The sequence below is a fragment of the Vidua macroura genome, chromosome 20 (assembly GCF_024509145.1).
Source record: "Vidua macroura isolate BioBank_ID:100142 chromosome 20, ASM2450914v1, whole genome shotgun sequence".
Classification (NCBI taxonomy): Eukaryota; Metazoa; Chordata; class Aves; order Passeriformes; family Viduidae; genus Vidua; species Vidua macroura.
The window spans coordinates 8,358,025-8,380,977 of NC_071590.1; the positions used below are offsets into that span (position 1 = coordinate 8,358,025).

The 22,953-nt window shown below is 51.7% G+C and overlaps 1 protein-coding gene and 1 long non-coding RNA gene across 3 annotated transcripts in view; both read left to right on the forward strand.

Annotated features, from left to right (window-relative positions):
* NXN (nucleoredoxin) overlaps nt 1-22,953 on the forward strand; it is a 46,878-nt gene that overhangs the window by 22,225 nt on the left and 1,700 nt on the right. For both annotated transcript variants that reach the window (XM_053995845.1, XM_053995844.1), the window contains exons 2-7: nt 11,054-11,171; nt 12,550-12,683; nt 13,017-13,117; nt 13,524-13,630; nt 18,557-18,736; nt 21,226-21,350. In XM_053995845.1, the coding sequence (XP_053851820.1) occupies nt 11,054-11,171; nt 12,550-12,683; nt 13,017-13,117; nt 13,524-13,630; nt 18,557-18,736; nt 21,226-21,350 (765 nt within the window). The remainder of the gene's footprint in view (nt 1-11,053; nt 11,172-12,549; nt 12,684-13,016; nt 13,118-13,523; nt 13,631-18,556; nt 18,737-21,225; nt 21,351-22,953) is intronic.
* LOC128817377 (uncharacterized) lies at nt 14,428-16,080 on the forward strand. The gene is made up of 3 exons (XR_008440177.1): nt 14,428-14,618; nt 14,874-15,047; nt 15,995-16,080. It is a non-coding gene; the product is annotated as an uncharacterized LOC128817377 (long non-coding RNA).

The window sequence follows — 22,953 nt, forward strand, 5'->3', positions numbered from 1 at the left end:
TTAAATTCCAAACACAGAGTATTTGTTTTAAGGGGAAAGTACTAAATGCAGTAATGCCCCTGTGCCCTGCAAACTGCATGGCTGTCCTGGTGTGCACTTTGGGTTGTCTCCAAACTTGTTTGTGTATGTGAGAAAATTGCTGAGTGACAGGGAAAGTGCTGGAAAGCTTTGGGGATTTGATTTAAATCTGTTGAAAATCAAGGCTGCTGCTTGTTCTCCTCTGCCAGCACCCATTGGGGTGGCTGTAAAAACGGCTGCTGTGAGTTTGTTGCTGTGGTTTTCCAAACCCAGGCTTGTTATTTACCCATTTCCATCCATCCAGCATCAGTGTTGCCCTCTCAGACCTCTGTGGTGGTCGGTGTGTTGCTTTGGAGGATGCCACTTGCCAAAGTCCCTGGATTTGGCCGGAGCACTCCAGGAGTCCCATGGGAATGAGGGTCCTGAACCACTGTCCCAGCCTTTATCTGCTGCCTTTAATTATGGAGATCACAAAAGCTGCTGGTTCCTTGGGAGGCTGAGGCAATGTTTGGCTCCTGGCATACCCTGGGGCTGTCCTGGGATGAAAGTCTCAGATGGTGATCAGTGAAAGCTGCTCACCAAGAGGAGCCAACAGCATCTTGTCCATCTCAGGACGAGTTTGGCTGCTGGGATGGACCCTGAATCCACACTTGGCTTTTGCTGACAGGAGCACGTGGTGCCTGAGCAGGCCTGAGGTCTAGGCCAGGGTTGGTGTCACATATTAATTTTTGCCCGTTCAGGTTCTCACAGCCTGAGATACAGAAAAAAAATCCCACAAAGTAAGCCGGAATTAAGCCGCAGGTTTTGTTCTCATTAGTGTAAAATCAGAAAATCTGGTGTTTCTGATGCCTCTGAGGAGAGAAGGAGAATTAACTCCCGGTGAAGGTAGGCAGAGGATACTTAAAAGGCAAATTGTTCACATACTTTCTTTAAAATTTGCATGAGTGTAGCAAAAGGTCATCGCAAATGCAGTCTCCTCCTCAGATCCTGCCTGCCGGTGGCTGATTGCAAGAGCCTGTTGCTAAGTGTTCCTGGAAACAGAATAAAGATGAAGCAAGATAATTGAACGAGGGGAGGGAGAGGGAGAGGAGGGGAAAAGCTTGGAGCTCGCAGCGGAACCGCAGGGCTGCCAAACGAGATGAGTGTGTTGGAGTTTGACTCGGTGGCTGCATTCAATCAGTTCTGACCCAGGGGTGGGGAAGGGGTGACTGAGCCTGAAACTTCATGGCAGATCCTTGGAAAAAGTCACTTGGACACAAGTGGATGATTTGCTTGCGTTTCCTGTGGCTCATCCAACTCCAAATATGTTGCTTCCTAGCACTGAGGCTGCAGTGGGGATGGGAAGATAGACCATGCTCCCACGGTGCTTTTCCTGGCTAAAATCTCTGTTCTTGCAGCATGGATTTAGTTACCCTGGGATCATCTTCTGGACAATTCAGTAATCATGGAAAGCAGCAGGATAAAACAAGAATGCAAGCAGGCAAATCCAGAGCTTGACTAAGGCTGAAAGCCTTCACCTCCAGGTGACTTGAGGGGTGTTATCTGTCCATCTCAAGTCAGGCTACTCTCTGAGGAAACAACTGATGGTGGTTTTGTATGTTGCAGAATCAAATAAACCCCAGTGCAGCTCCTTTTTATTGCTGAAAACACAAGGAAGCAAAACTTCCTGCTTATCTTTGGTCTTTCTTTAGTTGAAACTCTTGTAAAAACACCAGGCTTTCTCCAAATCTATTTCCTGGAAGCAGTTTTAGTAACTGTTTTTTGAGTGATTTTTATCATCCCAGAGCATTTTACAAACTGAATATAGTAACAGCTGAAATACAGCCCCATCTGAGGAGGGTCGCTGCCAGCACACAGAAGTTTTCGGCATGTTATAAAAGAACACACAATTTGCTTTTTCTTTGCACAGAATCTCCCTTATTCTCACCAAAAACATGAGGTAGCCCTCCTGCCACCCAGCCCTCTGTGTCACCTCCTGCTTTGCTCTTGACTCAGAGACTCAGTGGCAGAGCTGGTGCTGGGTATCCTTGGCTCTCTGAATCCTCCCTCTCCAGCTGGGGCTGGCTGTCAGCAGAGAGAATTAATATGCTGCATCTTATCTGACATTTTGAACACCCCCATGAGATTCACGTTTCATCAGTTCCTGGCAGCAGCTCCTTGTTTCTCCACGACTGTCTGTGCCATGCTCGTGGTGGCAGGAGGGACACGGTGGCCAAGGCTCTCTCTCACCAGTGTCCTGCCTTCATCCATATGCTGACTGCAGGCTCTTGGCTCCTTGGGAAACTCTTTATTTGCTGACTTTCATCAGTGGAGCTTGACCTTGCTACTGATTTTTCACTGTCTGTGGTCATCTTCTTAACTGGTTTGGCTGCTGCACGATGCCTTAAAATGAAGAAGAGGGAGTTGCAGGCTGCTGTGCCATTCCTCCCCGGTCGATGGCTCTGGAGCCGGGGCCTCCTGTGGCTCGGTGCTGGGTTTCGGGGATGGATCGGGTTCCCTCGCTGGCCCTGCACCTGGCCCACCATGTGTGTGTGTCATAAACCCCTCAGCCCTGTCTGCTGGCCCCATATTGGTTGTCCCTCCCCTTCCTCTGTGCCCAGCCCATACCACGACTCTGCTCCTTTCCCTGTCCCTCCCTTCTGTGTTCCCCAGCTTTGCTGGAGCACAGTGTGATGGAAAAGCTGCTCTGCAAAAGCAGTGGGTGAAGAAATGGCTTCTCCAACTTCCCACCCGCTGGTTTGTGCTGCAGGTGAGGTGTTGGTGCATCTGAACTCGGGGCAGCTTTGTTCTGCCCTGGTTTTTAATGTGCGCAGGTGATTAATTGCAAACGTGGGACTCTCAGTGGCATTTTCCCATTTAGAGATCATTGGCTGGGGCAGGTTTACATTTCCAGCCTTTCTGCCAAGGGGCTGAGTGTCACTTTGGGGAGCAGGAGGGAGAGAAGTGCTCAGCACGAGAGCATTTTCCAGCAGCCTGTGTTGCATCTGTCCTGCTCATGTCATGCCTCACTTGGGTGCTCTTCCCTGCAGGGCACCCAGTGCTGGCTCAGGCCAGCACAGCTCTGGGGCTCAGCTGTGCTGGTGAAGTGTGATAGGAGGGCACAGAGGCCCTGAAAACACATCATCATCATCAGTGGTTTTGCCCAGAGCAGTTTTGGTGGTGTGATGTTTGCTCAGGATGGACTTGGGGCTCCAAAGGAGAAGTCCCTGTGAGCACTGCAGCTGCTCCAGGCCGGCACAGGCTGTGGGATCCCTTCCACCCCAAGAGCTGAGAAGGAGCAGGATTACTCGGAGCTGTCACTGGCAGGGATTGCTCTTTCCAGCTGGAGCTTGAGAGCACCTGGCTCTGGTTAGTTCCTGGCATATTTGATCTGTGGTTACGGAGTGAATCCCTTGAGCTGTGCCGCCCTCCCGAGCTGGGAGCAGAGCCTGTTGCATGCAAAGCCCCAAGCTGCCCCCGCAGCCAGGGCTGTGGTTATGGCCTTTGTAGCTCTGCAGCTGTGTAACCTTTGCATGAAAATCCTCCTTGGGTTGCAAACCAGGAGTGCTGCCAGATGAGATTCACTGCTGTCGGCTCTGAGACACCGAGAGGGATGCAGCTGCAGGGGGGACCAGACCGAGCAGTGCACCCTGAGATCAGCTGGAGAAAAGTGGCTGCTTTTAAACAGGCTGAGTGTTTGCAGTGATGTAAGAGCTGTGTTGAGTGGAGGTTTTTGTAAGGAAGCATCACAGTGATGTGATGGATGAGCTATTGCATTTCAAAAGGTGCTGTGGAAAAGCAAATTTGCCATCCACCCAGTGGGTACCTCAGCAGCAGTGGGCACAAGAGGGTATCTGTGATGTCTTGGTAGTGTCACAGAAATCTTTGGTGTAGCTGGTCTGGGGGATGTCCTGGTGCTGGTTTGTCACTGCTCCGGAGGCTCCTGGCTGCAGCATCCTGGAGCCCTCACTCCCCAGGGTGTGTTACAGTGCTAACAAATACTCCATTGTTTTCCAGGATTTTGTTGGTCTGATTGTGTAAGGTTCCCTCTCGGATTAACCACTGAAAACAAAACAGAAACCCCACTAATACCTCATTGTGTGCATTAAACAAAACAAAACAAAACAATAAATCCCGATTTCCCTGCTGATTTAAAAGGCTTTTGTGTTTGGTGGGAACTCTGTCTTAACTCAAGGCTTTTCAGAAGTGTTTGTTTCTTAATGATCCGGGATTGCAAGGTGTTTGACCTTGAGATTACTGCCAGCACTCAAGTGAACAGTAGCAGCAAAGGCAAAGGCAGTGGGTAGGAAACCCATGTTCTGGCAACTGTCCCACTTCAGTGACAGATGAGACATGGGACCAAGGGAGGCCCTGAACTCCAATTCAACATCCCAGACTCCCACCCCACCCCTCGCCTTTCCTATAAACAGATGGGAAAATATCCCTTTCCCATAGACAGAAATTATATTTTTTTCTTATTGCCTTTGTGTTTACATAGCTATTTCTTACTCAGTGTTAGTCATTTGGGGGAGTAATTTATTGGGGCCGTGGACGATAGACTTCTACATGTGTCTTAAATTTTTCCCACATACGCTTTAACTCCTGCTGCCCTCGCTGTTTTTTGTGTGTTTGCAGAAAGAAAAACTGTTTATTAAATACCTTGCTCGTGTGCAAGCCCCATTTCAAGAGGTAAAGCAAGGTGTGCACATGGAGGAAAAAAAAAAACATTTATTGGAGGTGTATTTTCTAGTGCTGCATCCTTAAATTCTGCATTCTTTGGGCTATTGAATACAATTTGAGGAACACTTGAAAAAAAATATTTATGAAAAGCATCCTCATAGTGTTGATAGACCAGCCTGTCTGGTGGCATCCTCCCTGCTTGATTTCCTGCCTGTGTTGTTATCTGTGTGTTTAGTCAAATGCTGCTTCCTCCTGATCCTGAGATCAAATCGTGCTGCCATCCCAGCACCTCTTTGAAACCTGCACATGTAAAACAACTGGGCAGCTCCCGTGTCTGCTGCAGGCCCTGGGGCTTTGCTCTCCATACATCATGTTAACTGCTCTTCAGCTCTGCTCAAATTAAATGTTTTCCTATCAGATGTGGGCTGCGGAGGATCCAGCCTGTCAGGCTCTGTGTGTGTCAGGGGGAGAGCAGGCAGCTTGTGCTCGGAGCCAGCCACACGCTGCCTTGCCCTCAAACAAAACGCTCAGCTCGCAGTCCCTGGGATGGCACAGCCTGGGAAATTGCAAAGAGCAGCAGCCAGCACTGGGGAACAGGGTGGTGAGGGAAGAAGATGGGAGGAAACGCCAGGACATGAGGTTGGGCTGGCCCAGGTCCCTCATCGCAGGCTTTGGCTGTGGAGCTCCTCAGGGAACAAAGAGCAGCCCTCGGCCGCCGTGCCAGAAACCCGTGGAGAGGATTTCCTTCTGCTTCACGTCCAAACCTGCTGCTGCTGTGTTCCCTGGTCAGGAAGAACAAAAGCCCAGGGTCTCCCCTGTCCCCCCAGCAGCTGTGGGGCGATGTGGGCAGCCACAAGCTGGACCATGCTGTGCCAGTCTCCCGCCGTGGAGCCGCAGCAAAGAGAGGATGGAAGTGACAAGCAGAACTTTTGGGTTGATTTTTTTTTAGCTTTTTGATAGCACCAAGTCATATTGCTGGAATGTCCACAGCAGGTGCTGCCAGGCCGAGTGCCAGGAGAAACTGGTTGGTTTTAACTGGGCTTTCAGCCATTGCAGGCAGCGTGCACACAGAGGGGAGTGATGGGGTCTGTATGGACCCACAGCCCCGGTGCCCTGCGCCGTCCATCTCAGCTGTTCACATCAATCTTGTTTATTACAATTCCAAATCCTCCCTCCTCAGCTCATTAACGTTCCCGGAGCAGACATCTCTCTCACCATTGTATTTTGTAATTAGATTTTGATTTACTTTCAGAGAGAAGCAGCAGCACAATGGACATTAATTTATCCCAAGCCTCGCTCGATCTCCTCGGTGTCACAGGGTCAGACCTTGGCGTGCACCATCTGGTCTCCCCCCACTACTTGGCTGTGTACTGTTCCCTCACCACGTTCTCCTTCTGCTCAGGGGGTTCCCTGATGCACGAAGGAAAAGGAGCAGTGAGGGAGGGCTGGAAGAGGAGCTTTTGTCCAAGCTGAGCTTGAGTCGTAAGGACAGGCGTGAACTAGATTTAAATCGACAGGGAGAGGGAGCAGCCTGTTGTCTGCAGAGCCTGGGTGGCCTCTGGTGCTTGTAAACCCTTTAAGGCACGATGTAAAAGCTGCAGTTTAACACTGTCAGTCAGCGAGGACAGAGGGGTTCCCGCAGCGCTGGAGCACTGGGAATGGCCATGGATATCTCAGCCTGGAGCTGCTCTGTGTGGCAGAGCTGGACATTGAGCTCTGCTGGTCCCTGCAGCCCTGGACCAAGGGCACTTTTCCATCTGAGTGCTGCTTGTGTGTTCCTCAGACTTCGTGTTTCAGCCTGTGGCTCTTGAATGAGAGGCCAGCAAGAGCTGAGCCCATGCTGCAATGGAAACCCCTCTGTGCTCTCACATGGTCACTCACGGGGCTGCTGGAAGGTGGGATCTTACCAATGCCTCACCAGAATTCTCCAGAGCCTTGGAGGTATTGCCTGTAAGGGCGAATTTTTAGAAAAGTGGCTTTACATTTGTGCTAGTACAAAGCAGCAGCCATCCACAGCAGGAATATGTTCATTTATTGCTGCCTTTGAGTAGTTAAACTGTCTTTCTCTTCTGTTGCTGGTCAGGGTGAAGGTGTGGATTGCAAGATGAGTAGAGACCATATTTGCCCTCTGCATCCCTGGGCGGAGTCAGCTCCATGTGCTATGGAAGAGGGAAGCGTGAGACCTTTTTTGGTCCAGTTTCACACAACAGCAGAGAAATGCAGCCCCCAAGGAGGGTGGGAGGACCACTTTCCCAGCAGCCAGGGCTCAGTGCACTGCAGGCAGTTGTGCTTTATCTCTGCCAGCATTCACTGCTGCAGCTCAGGGTTTATGTGAGCGAGTGAATGCGACCAGGACTGATAAATCAATCAGCACAACCAAAAATAGCACCCGGCAGCTGTTGGAAATGGGGGATCCCTTCCCCAGCAGAGCAGGAGGGGATTTCATCCGCCCCGGCTGGGTGCCAGCCCTGCGCAGAAACAGCCGTGGGCTGCTGGGGAGACCTCTCGTCTGACACCTTTATCTGGAAAAATTACTGTGGCTGTCTGCAAACGTCTCCCCAGCCTCTCAGCCAGGAATTCCCAGTCATCAGGATGAGAGGAATAATGGAGCCAGTACTGGTGGGGAGAGCAGCCTTGTGCTGCTGCATGGCTGATGTCTGGGGACCGCCTCAGCCCTCAGATCATGAGTGATCTCTGAAAGCCTCTCACAGCTGGCTGTGGATGGAGTCATGGAGGGAGCCCCCAGGGTTTGTGGTTTCCAGGGTGTCGTGGTGATGCTTTTGTGCAGGGATAAAGTTACCCGAGGAATCTGGTGACTCTGGTTTTTCCACTGGACGGGCTGCACTAAACCACCTGCACAGGAGCCAGGGAAGTTTCTGTAAGGCTGCTCAGCCTGCAGAGAGTCTTGTGAGGGGCTGTATTTCCTCACTCCTTCTCCAGTGGGTGTCCTGGGTGACTGTAGCAGGCCTGAACCAGGAGCGAAGGGCGCTGCGAGAGGATCAGCTGCTTTCAGGCTGAATAGTCGGTAGATTATTTCCACATCTGTGTTAGCTTTGGCTTGATCCCACAGATTTGCAACAGCTGTTGGGAAGCAGAGCAGAGATCCCCTCTTTAAATGGATGATCAAATCCTTAGAGTGTGTGGAGTATGTTATTTCTATGTCATCCTCTTCACGGCAGGAAAAACAGCTTTCCAGAGTTGCTGAGGCAGCACTCTGCCCTGCTGCCTGAGCTATCATCCCATCAGCCTGCAGTCTCACAGCAAGTTGTAATTTGCTTTCTGCATCCCACACCCAGCCTGACACAGAATCCTTTGTGAGGTGTGTGGTTGTGCAGGTACCCATACCAGGGATGCCTTTTTTCTCCTGGATTTCCCTTTCTGCATGGACCACAACCAGTGGGTGTAAGCTGAGCTTGTCCCCTTTGCAGAATCTTCACAAGGTGCAAACCCTTGGCATTTTACCCTGAGAAAAGCTAACTATCACAGTGGTTTGCCACAGGACAGGTTGGGTCATCCCAGTGGTTTTAGGTGGAGATCAGATGTCCTTGCTGGAAGCTGTGGTTTAGGTGCAAAATAATGGCACAGCGTGGGAATGCCACAGGGAGCTGTCTTCAGCTTGGCTAAAATGAACCAGCCCGTTTCCTATCAAGGTTCTGCTCTTTCAGGTCAGACCTGCAGTAAAAGGAGCCATCAGGCTTCCTTCCCAAATGTCTGACAGGCTCTGGAAAGGCTGGAATCTGGCTGCTGAGGGCCAGGGTGGTGGGAATTGTGGTAGATCCTGGCACTCCTCCTGCGGCACGTGCGTTTCTCATTCCCCATCAGCTTTCCTGGCGCACAGGGGACTCATCAAACCAAACTGCTCCCACTTTAAACAGCACATTCCTGCATGGAATTAATATGGTTAGTGCATCGAGACCACTAACTTCCAATTCAAGGCTTTTATAGTAGGCTTCAAATGGCAACCCCAGTCCAGTTTCTTTATGTGCAATTGTCGTGTTTGTTCGTTGCTGTTGTGTGATGAGATTCAGTGTTAACCCAGGCAGCAAATCTGTTAAAAATAGGAAGTGCTGTTCAGCCTGTACGAAGCTCTGAAACTTGGTTTGGTGTTACCTGGGCTGGTGGGCTGTGTCTGGGAGCTTTTGTACAGGTGCAGGGTAAAACCTTTCCATTTGAATTGCTTTTTCTCATTCACCCAAGGTGTGACTGAGCATGACATGATGTTCTTTAGGTTCAAGTCTCAGAGCTCGGTGATGGACGTGCTCCCCCAGCAGCAAGAGATGTCATGTTGACCTCTTTTGATGCTTTTTGACCCTTTTGACACACACCTGGCTTCATGCTTGCTTGAGGCATTCTTCTCTGGACCCTCACTGATGAGTGAGAAGTGGCAACTCCTGATTTCATGGGGACAGAGTGTCTGGATTGCAGATTGCCTGTGCCATCGACGTCTGGGAAGCCAAGAGCAGTGCCTGCACTTCGTGTCCAGTGGGATCTGATGGTTTACACATCCTGAGAAGACCCAGGACCAGCTGTTGGCAAAAGTTGCCACATATGCTGGACCTCATAGACTGCGTGGAGCCAGCCATGACACGCTTGCTGCAGTGCTTTGAGCAGGTTTGGTTTGCTGTTATCCCCTTGTCTGGGGTGTTCCAGCCCCATCCCTCTGAGCACAGCGAGTCCATGCAGCCTCTTGGCTCTGAAGTGCAGACCCTGCTGCTTCCCCAGCCAAGCAAAACTGCCAGGACCCACCGTGATGCCCCGGGGGAGCTGCTTCTGTATACAAAGGACTTGGCAAAATGAAGTGTAATGTAAGCAACTATTTAAAGAGAACGATCCGATTGCTAGTTGTAATTTCCTTATTGTTTGCAGCACCCTGTTAAATGCCTGTGATCCTTATAAAGAGCTTTCCCCCACCCTTTAAACTTCACAGAAGTGGATTTTACCTTCTGTGGTCTGAACACTGTCATTATGGGGGGGGCTGGTTTGCACTGAGTACAGTTTCTTTATTCTTTTCATGCCCAAGGCCATTTGGTTTGTGAATCCATTAATATGTCTGTTGGAAATGGAAGGCTGGGGGTTAGGACACAAAACCTTGCCTCTCTCTACGTCCCCACATCATTCCCATCTCGGGAAATGGGATTGCCTCTCTTTGCAAATCAGGGACAGCCATCTGCAGAGTTCTTCCTCTGGGAACATGTGGGTGCAATTTCTCTGTGAGATACTGGTGGAAGCAGCAGCACATGATGGTTTTACTGGCTGGCACTGCTGGGCCCCTTCTGTGCTTCTCCAGTGCCTGGGTTTTATTCTCCAAACTGGAGCACGTTGTAAACACACGGAGCCCGAGGGGCTTTGCAGAGCAGAGCTTGATGTTAGGGGAAGGTGGAGATTAGTTTCCTTCCCCATTTGGCTTTTGGTTATGGTTTGGCTTTTGTTTGAGAGTTTGATAATTCACCACTGGGTTGTTTGGGTTGAAATGCTTGGAGAAATGTAAGGAAAACGAGGTGATGGCAGCAGCTCCTCCGTGCATGGTGGGGAGAGCTGCCCTGCCAGCCCACACCTGCAGCCTGGGCTGTGCCAGCAGCTGTTGGTCCTGTTCCTCATCCCAGCCAGCTTCTGTGCATGAATTAAGCTCTAAATTTTCCTGAGCCAGAAGCATATCCTGGGGAACGTGAGCCCAGGAGTGTGTGACACCCAGAGAGGGCAAAACGTAGTGGCCAGCAGACAGGCCCATCCAGACTGGCATGCCCAAAATGTGGCCATCAGCCTGCAAAGCTGGCAGTACAGGATGGATGAGCTGGGCCCCCAGGCTGATGTCAAAGCCCTTAATCAGCTCCTGGGAACAAACCCGGGAAGCCCCAGTTGCAGAAGAATAATTTTTTTGTGTTTTGGCCTTGTGCTCAGCCTGGCTGTGTGTTGGCAGGGGTTGCTGGTTTGTTTAATGAACATGGAAATGGGAGGGGAGGAAACAGCCAGGGAAGCATTACAAATTGCTTCAGAGCAGTGGCATTAAAAGTATTTGTGCTTACCATGTCTTCTAAACAAAGAGCTCAAAACATGGCAAGTATTATCCCCATTTTACTTGCAAAAAGCTAAAAGCAGGAGGAGGAGAAGCTTTGCCTCTGCCCATGGGCAAGCCCACAGAAGGTGGGAGACACACAGGGTCATCCCCATCCTGAGGGGATGGTGGTGATGGTGAGGGTCTCTCTGGGCACTGGGCTAGCAGCTCTTCCTCACATTCCTTCCCACTCATCCCTGAAGCACCAGCTCTGTTTCTTTGTCCACCTCTGACCTCTGCTCTGAAAGATGCTAATGCTCCAAAATCTTCCTCTTCACAAGCCAAGTTTACCTTCCTTATCTCCCCTTCCAATCTCTTTTACAGCTGAAGCTGTGGAACAAGTACAGAGTGTCCAACATTCCTTCCCTAATATTTATCGATGCCTCCACTGGGAAGGTGGTTTGCAGGAACGGCCTCCTGGTCATCCGAGATGACCCTGAAGGTAAGACCTGGAGTCCCCTGTGCCACAGAAACATGGACAAACAGCTGCCTTTTCATCTCAGTTCATTCTGAATGGCCTGGGGGGGAGGGAACAAAGAACTATTGTCATACTTAACTATTCAAAGCACTGTGCTATTTTCGGCGTAAAATTTTCTGCATCGTTCCTGCCAGATCTTGTGTTTTGGTTTTGCTTACTGAAAAGAACAAAGAATTTCCCTCCAGGATTCTTGTCTGGAGTGCTAATGAGGAAAAGGTTAGGCTAACTGAAACATGAAATTTGGATTTTTCCCTAGTGGAGGCACATGGACAGACAGAATGAGGGCCCAAACCTTCCATACCTTGGGAGCAGAATCCTTCCAGAATACTGAGTGGGACTTTTATCACTGACATCACACTCAGGTTAATGCATTTCCCATTATTTAGAAATTAAACAGAAAAAAATGTTACTATTCTCCCTTGCTGAGGTTTGCTGTGCTGGGAGTTGGTGTTAAATCCATCTTCCTCCAATTTGGAAAAAAACCCAAATGAGGCAAATTGGGAAAAAAAAAAAACCCAAATGTGCCCTTACTCACAGACCCTGCAGAGCCATAAGTCATCTGCTGTAGTTGTCCATCCATTTCTTTTATTACTGGCTCATTGTTTCTTGGTGCAGTAAATCCTGACAGAATCTTTAATTCAGTGGCAGGAGCTGTACAGCAGGAACATGTTGTGGCCTGAGCCATCTGTGATGTTTCCTCCTCTCTGGCTGAACACATGGATTGATTGCTCTGGGAGCTGGCAGCAGATGATTCAGAGCGTGTTTGTGTGTACACACACAGCTTGCTTTGGGGTGCAGAGGCTTAGTGTAAGATATATATAGAGATATATGGATATAAACACACCATCTTTTACATATATATAGCTAAGGTTTGTGAATAAAGACCTGTATGGATATGTGTAAAAATAAATGGTTAGTGTCAGCATAAGGGACAGATTCTGACTGCATTCCTGAGCACGTACCACCTTGCCCTCTCTTGCTAAAATAAACACTGTTGATAAGGAAAAGATGCCTCATCAGGCACAAAAGCAGAGCAGGCTTTGTCAAGCTGAAGGTGCTGTGACTTGGGTGCAGCCTGCCTGAGAGAAAGAAGTGACTCTGGCTGCAGTGCAGAGCTTGGCTGCCTCACCTCAGGGCAGGGGTGTGGTGCTGCCTGAGAGCTGAGGTGTTCTGCATCCCCCTTGGATGGGAATAAACCCCAGCAGGGTTCCTCAGACAGGATCCCCAGTACCCTGAAGATGGGATGTTTTTTTTCTAGTGGAACCTTCTGAATCTGTAAAAGCTGCATGCACACGTTACTGTCTTGTGTCTTCTTTCCACCCCTGTCCCGACTCCTCCCCAGGTCTGGAGTTCCCTTGGGGGCCAAAACCCTTCAGTGAAGTTGTTGCTGGGCCTCTGCTAAGGAACAATGGGCAGACACTGGACAGCAGTGCCTTGGAGGGCTCTCACGTCGGGGTCTATTTCTCTGCGCACTGGGTGAGTAGGAGGTGCTGTGCAGAGCACTTGGAGCGGGCTCAGGGAGAGTAAAGACCCCAGGCTGGTTGGTGCTGAAGAATTTAAGATGATTTGATCATCAGCATTGCTGTGGCCTCTCATCCTCAGCTGGCCCTGTGAGGGGGAGAGTGATCAGATTTTAAAAATGGAAGAGGTTTTGTTGGTAACTTGCAGACCATAAACCCCAGCCACGTTCAGGCACTGCAGCAAAGATGAGGTCACACCAGTTCATGGTCACTGGGTCACCTGGCCCTGCTGGGTGGGGGTCTGGTCCTGAGGAGGGGACAACATCCTCCTTATGCTTGTGTTTTGCAGTGCCCGCCGTGCCGAAGCCTCACGAGGGTGCTGGTGGAGTCCTACAGGAAAATCAAGGAGGCAGGCCAGAAGTTTGAGATCCTCTTCGTTAGTGCAGACAGGTGAGGCAGCAGTGACACCCCGTGCAGGCAGAGCAGGTTGGCTCTGGCATCACAAAGGCTGCCTGAGTCCTTTCCCTCTGCCCAGCGGGGAAGTGCAGAGTGATCAGCAAGAGCAGGTCTGTGCTTCCCTCTGTGGCTTGTGGCTCTGGGGTCTGAAGATGCTTGAGCTGCTGCTGTCACCATGAGTTGACATTCAGATGCCCTGGAGAATTTGAGATATTTTACTGGGGAAAAAATACAACGGACTTCTTCATGAAGGGCTGCGGGCTTTAAATTTGGTCTAACTCTCTCCCAGCTGATGGGTTTTGGTGGGAGGGATAAAGGGCTTTGCAAGCCAGGTTTTTAATGAGGAAGGAGCCTGGCAAGTGGAGGGCTCTGCATGCCATGCCCTGTTCCCCTTGCACAGGTCAGAGGACTCCTTCAAGCAGTACTTCAGTGAGATGCCCTGGGTGGCCGTGCCCTACGCCGACGAGGCCAGACGGTCACGCCTGAACCGACTCTACGGCATCCAAGGTAGGAAAGGCCACACTGAGGCACAGAGCTCCTTTCCCCCCCTCTTTTGTTGAGTATTTGTAATGTCTCCTCTTGTTTAACTAAACCAAGAAAACAGCAAAGCAAAGCACAGTGCCCCAGGCAGAGCAGCTTCATGTTTCTGCTCTCCACAAACTCACATTCCTACCACCTGCCAGGCAGGCTGTTAGTTGAAACAGGACTTCCATAAACAACCTAATTCTTCCTGGAAACTTGGAAGCTGTTTTTGGCTTGGGTGTTTTTTGTCTAATTACTGATTTATTTATTTTTTTTGCTATTTCTTGAAGGTTTAAATTTCATTTTCTTGCTGGTTTATGTAATGCAAAGGCAAGCCATCGTTCTGTGCAGGGGCTGAGGAAGATGGCATCTGGTTTATGTTAGTGACATGAATTACAAAGGAGAGACTGTTTGATGTAAACCATGGCTTTGCTTCTACTGTACGTGCCAGTGCCAGAATTCCAGCAGCCCTGGCTGCTCAAAGGGGCAGGGAGAGATTCTGTGTGTCTGGGTGGCTTCAAAGAGTCACAAAGATGATAAAAGCTCACAGCAGCCTTCCTGGGGGCTGGCACCTTGTTCCTGCAGGGGACAAACTGCAGCACAGAGGTGTGCAAGGTGACTGGCTGGTGAGGAGATCTCCTGTTTGTACAAATAGTTTCTCCCTGTGGTTAAAGGGTCTTGCTGCAGTGTGGCTGTTCCTCATCTGTTTCTGTGTGATGTCACAGAATCAGAATATGCTGAGTTGGAAGGGACCCATCAGGATCATAGATCCAACTCCTGGCCCTATGTAGGACACCCAACAATCCAACCCTGTGCCTGAGCTTTGTCCCAATGCTTCTTGAACTCAGACAGGTTTGGTGCTGTGAACACTTCCCTGGGGAGCCTCTTTCAGTGCTCAACCACCCTCTGGGTGAAAAAACTTTTTCCTGATATCCAACCTAAACCTCCCCTGACTCAGCTTCATATTGTCCAGGTGGGTGCAGGCTGGCAGAATGTTCATGTGAGGAGGGAAGGAGGAGTGTTGCCAAAGATTGACAGGAGAAATAATCCCTCCTTGGAGTCCTCTCCAAACTCCCCTTCTGGCGTGAGCTGAGGTGCTGCCACTCAGCCCTGTTCCCTGACCTTAGCCCAAGAATAACCATCAGCCTGCTTTAAATAGCCATCAGTTTGCTGCTTAATGACGGTCCTATGATGCCAGAGCTTTCCAAATTCATCTGTCTTTTCCCAGCCTGCTCACAACCCTCTCCAGGGCTGGTTTCAGCCCAGCGCTGCAGGACTGCTGCCAGTTTCACTGGGACTTTGTGTAAATAAGGTGTCCAGACATGGATACTTGAGCACCAGGCATGCTGTAGCCAGGGAAACAGTTACAACAGCTTTCCCTACAACTCCAGCCTTCTTAAAGGTATCTCTCTTTGTTGTGTGCTGACCTGAAAATGTAAATATTGGCTGTTCCCCTGCACCCCAATCCCCTCCTCTGCCCAGGTAGCTCCCATGTCATCCCTGAATCTCGGCTCCATGCAGACTTTGGGGCTGCCTGCCTGTTTGCAGTCAGGCTTTTCACACCAGCTGGGACAAAAGCTTCCTGCAAACAGATCACCACACGATCTGTTTATTCTGTTTATTTATGTTATTATTATCTGTTTATTCATTTATTCCACCCAAATGAAAAATTAGATCTGTGTAACCCACATTCATGGTTCTGATGCTGCCCTGCTGAAAGCTCTCTTTGCAGCTGCACTTATGATCAGTGAGTGTGTCATGCTGGTGCTTGGGTTGTGAGCACAACATGAAGAGGTTTCCCTCTGTTTTTTGAAGGCTGGGTACTGAAACAACAGAAGAGTTTGTCTTCCTTGTCTGCTTTAAGTTCCTGAGTGGTGGAAAGTAGCAAGAGAGTCAAATCTCTTGTTGTTTTAGTCCTGTGTTGGCCCCTACAACTTTTAAAAACTCAGTATAAAATGCAAGTTGAGTTATAGGCCTTTATTTGGGTTTACTTTGAATGCCTCTATTCATAACTCATGTGCAGTCAGAGGCTGTACCCTACCACCTCTAGTAAATTGCTTCTGGGTGCAGTGCTGTTCTGAGAAAGAGTCATGTCTTGTGTTGTGGCTGCTTAGAAATAATTCCCCTTTGTGCAGGCAGCTCCCAGTCCTGCCTTGGGTGAAATTCCATGGCCTTAGCTCTCCTTCCAGTAGGATGGGGAGCAGTGATGGACTTGATGCTTTGATAGGAATCACCCCTTGTTGTTGTGTATCTCACGAGTTCCCCAATAATCCCTCTGGACTCTGGTGTCTCTTTGGGATTTGCAATGCCTTCCAAAATCTCTTGTTCCTCTCCTTCCCCATGCTTTAGCCCAGACACCCACAGGTCACCCTCACAGCCTGGAAGTCACTGCTAGAAGAGATTTCTGGAGGTTTCTTCTGAAAAAGTGAAAAAACAGCAATAAAATGCACCACCTGTGCTGTGGTTGGTGTGGGGTTGCTTCACTTAGATTGTGATTACTCACCCAACAGACTTCATGCAGATGAGATTTCAGTGTCGGGTTTGGGGTTTAATATATAAATATGTAAATGCCTTGCCAGGTTCGGTAACAAACCGTTTGGCCCCTGTGCTTTCATAAAATGCTGGCCCCGTGGGAGCCAAATCCATTTTCTAGTGCATAAAATCCAACCAAGACTGTCTATGCTAATTTTCATCCAAGCTTATACAATATTCATTGCAGTGTCTGATCGCTGATTCTTCTTGATAAGTAAATTCTGCTGTTATGACTTAAGGCAATTACCAAATCCCCCAAAAGGCACTAAAATAACAAATAGTGCCTGGGACGAGTGGGGAGGGGGAATTATTTGGGTTAGCAGGTGTGAATAACATTAAGGATGGTTTCCCTGGTCCTGCAGGTCTGTGTCCCCTGAAAACAGGGTGTGTCTTTTAGGGAAGTAGTCACAAAGGTCACCTGAGAAGATGGGGATGTGAATGATCTTAAAAAACATTGTTTTTCTGATTCTGTTTTGTATTTGCAGTTGGCTGGGTATTGGGGGGGGGAGTCGGGTCATCTGCATATGCAAATTAGGTGAAGTGTAAAGGAATGCTTTGAATAGTGGATGAAATCCTTGATAGCTGCAGAATCACAGCGATCTGTGTCTAAATCGGGCCCCTAATTTTCCCAGATCAGCAAAGCTTATTAGAAACCTCTGCCTGGGAGTGCTGCTCAGGCTGACTGATGCCCTGAGAAGCCTGTCCCTGATGTATAATGGATGGAAAAGCAGGCGTTTGGGGTGGGGTTGGCAATCCTAAAAGGATCAAGATCCGAATCCTGCGTGCTGCTGAGCCACCCGAGTGCTTCTCCTGGTGTCAGTAGCACTTTGTGCCTCTAAGGGCAGGGCCAGCGTGAGATTTCCCAATTCCTTCCAGTCTGTTTAACCCATCCCTGCCCTGGGGCTACACGGAATTACCAGCAGGTAATGAATAAGCCTTTTTGTGATACAAAATGGTTTTCTTGGCGTACCCTAAGGATCTGCAAGCCCAGCCATTGGGCGGGTTCCTGCACTGCTGCTTAGCACCAGCCCCAGCGCAGGCAGGAATGCGCGGGGCTGGAATGATGGGAATGCAGCCGCTCGCCCAGACCTGCAGGCAGGCTGGGACACACAGATGGCCGTGTATTTCCTAGAGAAATGCCTCCGATTCAGAGGGCTTCTGAGTAACCCACTGTTGGGACAAACACGGGAGCGCAGTGCCAGCAGCCTGGCAGGGGCACACACGCTGCGTGCCCCCTGCTCAGGAAGGGCTCTGCAGGGTATTTCTGAGGAATGAGCTTTAAAATGAACCTTGGCATGAAGGGCAGGAGTGTTTGAGGTGCCTCAGCTTGCCAGGGATGTTGCTGAGTGAAGGAGGTGCTGCAGAAGGAGCAGGTCAAAGCCCAGGTGATGAGCGATGGCAGCAGCACTTGGCACTAACACTGGTCACTTCATTTGTCCCTTGGGGCCTGATCCCGCTGTCCCCTCTTCCTTCCTTGTGGGATGTTTCTTTGTCTCCCTGATGACAGAGGAGTGGTGTGCTTTCCAGATGAAGTCACCAACGTGAGCCGCTCCTGCTGACCCACCCGTGGCTGTTTTGTGGCCGGAAAGCCGGTGCTTTATCAGATGGGATGGTCACCAGCTGGTGTCCAACCTGCCCCCAACTGCCAGTGACATTTGAGTTGGTGGCTTGTGCTATGTCTCTGCTGCAACTCCCTTCACCTCCTGTACAAAGCTTCTCCTTTATGACTAAACTTTTCAGCCCCATAGCTCAGGGCAAAATGTTGCTTTTTCCCAAGGGCCAGACCGTCACTGGATGTCCCCTGAGCCACATCCTGCCAGGATCCTGTAGACCTGGACATTCCTGCACAGCTCTGTTAGTCTCCAGAGGGATGTGCTGTGGAAATGGCTGGGCCATTAGTGGAGAGTGCTGGAGGGCTGTAGGGGCAAAAATACGTGGTGTTCTTCTGGGAAGGAACACGCCCTGCTTCCTGGCCACTGCTGTCTGCAGGCCTTGTGAGTTCCTGGGAATTGGGCTCTTCCAGAGGCAGCCCCATCTGAGCACTGGGATGGTGGTGCAAGAGGGAGGGTCCCTGGGTGGTATGGTGGGATTTGCACCCGTGGGCACCAGACAGCAGCAATCCCTGCCTGCAGCTGGGCAGGGAGAGGCAGGCAATGCCAGAGCTGTCTCTCAGCTTCCTGCTCTGGCTCCTGGAATCACAGCGCTCTGCTAGGACGGAAACAGGATCCAGGGAGCTTGATCCCCACTCGGTGAGCTGCGCAGAGGCTCGCTGGGCTCCTGCCAGAGCCAGAGGCCATAGGAAAAGGCCTTTCTCCCCACACCCTGTCGCTGGCCAGTTCATGCTTTGGCTGATCCCCCTCCCTGTTTTTTTCCATTCAGGCATCCCGACTCTCATCGTCCTGGACCCCAAGGGAGACGTGATCACGCGGCAGGGCCGGGTGGAGGTGCTGAACGACATCGAGTGCCGCGAGTTCCCCTGGCACCCCAAGCCCGTGCTGGAGCTGACGGACTCCAACGCCGTGCAGCTGAATGAGGGCCCCTGCCTCGTTCTCTTTGTAGGTATGGATGGAGCATCCCTGCTCTGACAGCAGAGCCTGTGCTGGGGAGGGGGGCTGGGCGGCCTGCCGGCTTGGCTAGAGCTGGCCACGGGGCTGGGAACCTGCCTCTGGTGATGACAAGGTCCCTGGGAAGGGATATCACATCCATTTCCATTTTCCATCACTGTGTGCTCACAGAAAGGCCAGTGGGGGGAGAGAGCTTCCTGTGGCAGCCCCTTAGCCCCTGTCCTGTACCACAGCAGCTCACAGGGGTTTGCCAGGGCCTGCTGTGCCCACGGGGCTCCTGCAGCTCCCACACACCACCCTGGGATGTGGTGGAGCAACGATTGGCAGCGCAGAGGAGCTGTCATAACAAAGGTGTGGTGGTGGCTGTGGCTAGGAATGCTGATGAGGTGTTGGGAGTATGAGAAATACACTGTCACAGCTGGTGGTGGTGGAGATGGGAAAAGCCTTTCTGGAGCAGGGACTTCAGGCACACGTGATGTTGCAGAGGAGTCAGAGGAAGTGTCTGTGCAAGGGATTATAGATCTGTGCTTGAAACCACAGCTCACAGGGCTGTGACAGTCAGAGCAGCCTTTCATGCTCTGCTAGTCCTTGATTTCCCCAATTCTCCTGGCTGTAGGACAGGGCAAGGTTTTTCCCCAGAGTTCCTGTCCTTTCACTGCTAACCCACACATGAAGCTTCCCTGCAGTTAGAAGCAGGCCTAGAGCTAGAGATGGCTCATTCTTCATTGCTTCCCTGCCAGCAATGGACACAATAACTCAGGAAAGGGCATGGCTGGGATGAGCTGTGCTGCAGGCTGAGCCCTGGGTGGGCAGCCCGAGCATGCACGCAGCATCCCAGGCAGGGAATTGAGGGGTCCTGGGCTCTTGAGGGGGTGCAGCTGTCCCCTGTGTGCTGTGTGGAGTTTAGGGGTGTGCTGAAGAAGCCCCCCTTGCCTTGCTGGTGTTGTGCCTGGCCCAGGGCAGGGCTCGTGTCCTGCTTCCTCGTGTGCCCTTTGTGAGCAGCACACACTCCTCTGCAGCGCTGATAACACGGCCCTCGCTCCTTTCCTTCTTCCCTTTCAGATTTCCTTTTGACCCTGGTTATTTATTCAGCAGAGCCCAGCAGGGGATGTGAGCACAGAGCCAAAAATCCTCTCCTCACGGAGGAAGGACCGGCTGGCCACGCCAAGCCTGATGGATTGGGGCTGGCGCTGCAGGCCTCTGGAAAGACTTATTTTTATCTTGCTCTGAGCAAAGTTTTTCTATCACCTTGCTGCAAACAGCTCATCAGGGGAACAGCTGGGGCTCTTGCTCTGTGCTTTTGGGGGTGGATTGTCTTGATGAAACCCACCAGTGATGTGCTGGGGCAGAGATGCAGCTGGTGCTGCAGCAAGGCAGGCACTGGGAATGGGGGCCCCTGGCCAGCTTTGTCCTGCTGGGAGACCCCCCCCCAGCAGACCAGTGCCTGCATTGCACAGGCAGCAACACCCCCAGGAGAAGGCAGGCTTAGCAAGGGCTGGTGCTGAATAAATCCTGACTGATGTACCTCCTTCCCCAGAGGGGTTAGGGCTGGGTTAGCCAGAGTGTGCAGGGCTGCCTGGAGCGCCGCCAGCAGCTGATGTTTGTAGGAAGAGCAATCCCTGCAGACACCCCACAACTTGCTGTATTTATCACTGCCCTGCATGCAGGACAGACCCTGAAATCCAGTGTGCAGTGTCTCTGGAATCTCCTGCTTTGCTTAGAGAAGCCAGAGAGGGCGACTGGGATGTGTGAAACAAGGACAGAGAGTTTTGCTGGCATGGGCATGGCTTGTCCCAGCTGGGGGCTGGACCTGTTGTGGTTACATCAGGGACCATGAGGGGGAACAAAGGACTCTCTTCTGCCTTCTTCCTTTAGTGTCTAAAAGTTGTCCCTGAATTGGAATCTTTTAATCTCCATGCTTCCCAAGGACACAGACTCTCCTCTTTCCAGCTCACTATTTGAACTTCAGTGGTGGCTGGTGTTTGATTGATGCTGCCATCTCTTTCTGCCCTACCTCTGTCAAATCAAAGCTGCCTTCACAGCTCTGAGACTGGAGGAGTAAAGCGGCAGCTCAGCCATCCTGAGGCAGAGGGATGGTGCGTGGCGGGCAGGGGTGGCAGCAGCCTCAGATCAGCAACTTTGTTTGGTCTTCAAAACATGCTCAAACCACAAAGCATCTTTTTGTGTGCCTGTTTGTCCCTGCACATGACCAACAGCACGAGGGAGCGAGCAGTGGAGTATTTGGGGAGCAGGAGTTGCTCTTCTGTTCAGTGTTTCCCTGTAGTGCATTTCAGCTGCTCCCTGATTGCTCCAGAGCTGTGTGTGCCTTTGAAGTCCGTGCGGCGCATCCGGGCTCCAGCTTCCTGCATGGTGCTGCTGTGGGACAGAGCTGCCAGCGCCCAGCCCGCTTGCATCCTTTGATCCTAACTTCTTTTTTTTGCCTTGCCTCTTTTCATTTTGTCTCCACAACCCTGTGCCCTGCAGATTCAGAGGATGACGGGGAGTCGGAGGCGGCGAAACAACTGATTCAGCCCATAGCTGAAAAAATCATAGCCAAGTACAAAGCCAAAGAGGAGGAGGCACCGTTGCTCTTCTTCGTGGCGGGTGAGGTAAGTGAGAGGAGAGCACAGGGCTGTGTTCTGCTGGGTATGGGGACTGAGCTGAGTTGGGTACTGCTGTTGTTGTTGTTCAGGGGGTAAACTGAGGCACGGAGCTACTGCAGCTGTCAGGCAGCACAGAGCAAAGCCAGACTTGAGGCCTGTCTCAGTCTGTGCTCTCCTTGCTGGGTATTACTTCTAGCAAAGGGTTTGCTCAGAGATGCTCCTGAAGGTAGGAGAGGGACAGGCAGAGTGGGGCAGTGGGAGGGAGTGGGCTGCTGCCTGCTCAACCCTGAGGCTGTGCAGGCAGGAAAGTGACTGGGCAGGGGAAGAAGAGCAGGGTTTGAGTTTCAGCCTGGCCCAGCCAGTCAAATTTCAGCTGTTTCCCTGAGCTGACCATGTTTTTCTTGGCTGAGATGTTATTTGAGGCATGTGCAGTGCTCCAAGTCAAAGATCCGCTGGAGAGAATGGGAAACGGGAAAACTGGAGGACTTCTGACCTCCCTTTCCCCTGCACAGACACTTTGTCCTGCTGCAGTCTGGCAAACTAAGGTTTTGTGTCAAAAAACCTCCCAGCACCCCCAGGCCTGCAGTTCCCCTCCCCACATCAGTGCTCAGGGCCTGGGCAGGTGGCAGCCGCTGCGCCTGCTCCGTCCCCGCACGCCCACGTCACAGCCGCAGTGTTCCATGCGCGGAGCCCTCCGGAGCCGCCCTGCGACAAAAGGGTCCCCACTGCCACACCCAGGCCCCCCCAGCCAGACAGGCCCCCCACTGCCACCTCCCACAGCCCCGATGGCCCCCTCCGTGCAGCCGCTCCCTCTCCCAGCACCGTAACGGGTCTCTGAGCATCCCAGCTCAGCCCCGCACCCTTGAATAAGTCCCTTGTTGGAAAGGGCTATTTTGGGAGGGTCCTGGACCTTCCCCCCTCCCCCAGAGCCTGCGAAGCGTTTTCCTCCCGCTCGCCGGCTGTAGCTGAAACATTGCTGCTATTCATGCAGCTCCCGACGGCCCTGCGGCGGCCGGCCCGAAGAATGGGGAGCGTCCGGCACATCCCATTCATCCGTCACCTCAATAGCCGGGAGCGCTGGCCCCGGGGCTCCGCTGGCCCCCACGCACAAAGCAGCCTGGCCATGGCCGGAGCAGGCGCCTCCCATTGCTCTCCCAGCACCGTCTGGACCGATTTTGCATTGATTAAAAATATTCCTTGGTGCCTTTGTAAATAAAGGACGAGGCGTCCCGACACCTGGGTGGGGGGCGGCCGAGGCGACGAGCCCAGCCCTGCTGGCCCTTCCAGCCACGTGGTCCAGCTGCGCCAGAAACCCCTGCAAAGGAAGGGGAGGCGCGACCGGAGCTCCCCAGCGCTGCCGCCACGCGCTGCAGAGCCCCGGCCGCCAACCAGGTGGATGGATTCCATTCCTGCCCCTCGGAAGGGGCGCGCAGGAACGCCCCGCTGCGGGTGCGGCGCATTGTGGGCTTGGTGATGAATCGCGCCAGTGCCGGCTCTTTGCATCCCACAGCCTTGGGAGGGATAAATCATTGCTTTTGCCCAGAGCTGAGCCGTGCCTGGGCAAGGGGAGGGCAGCCCTCTCCTCCTGCAAGCAGCCTGCTGCTCCTGT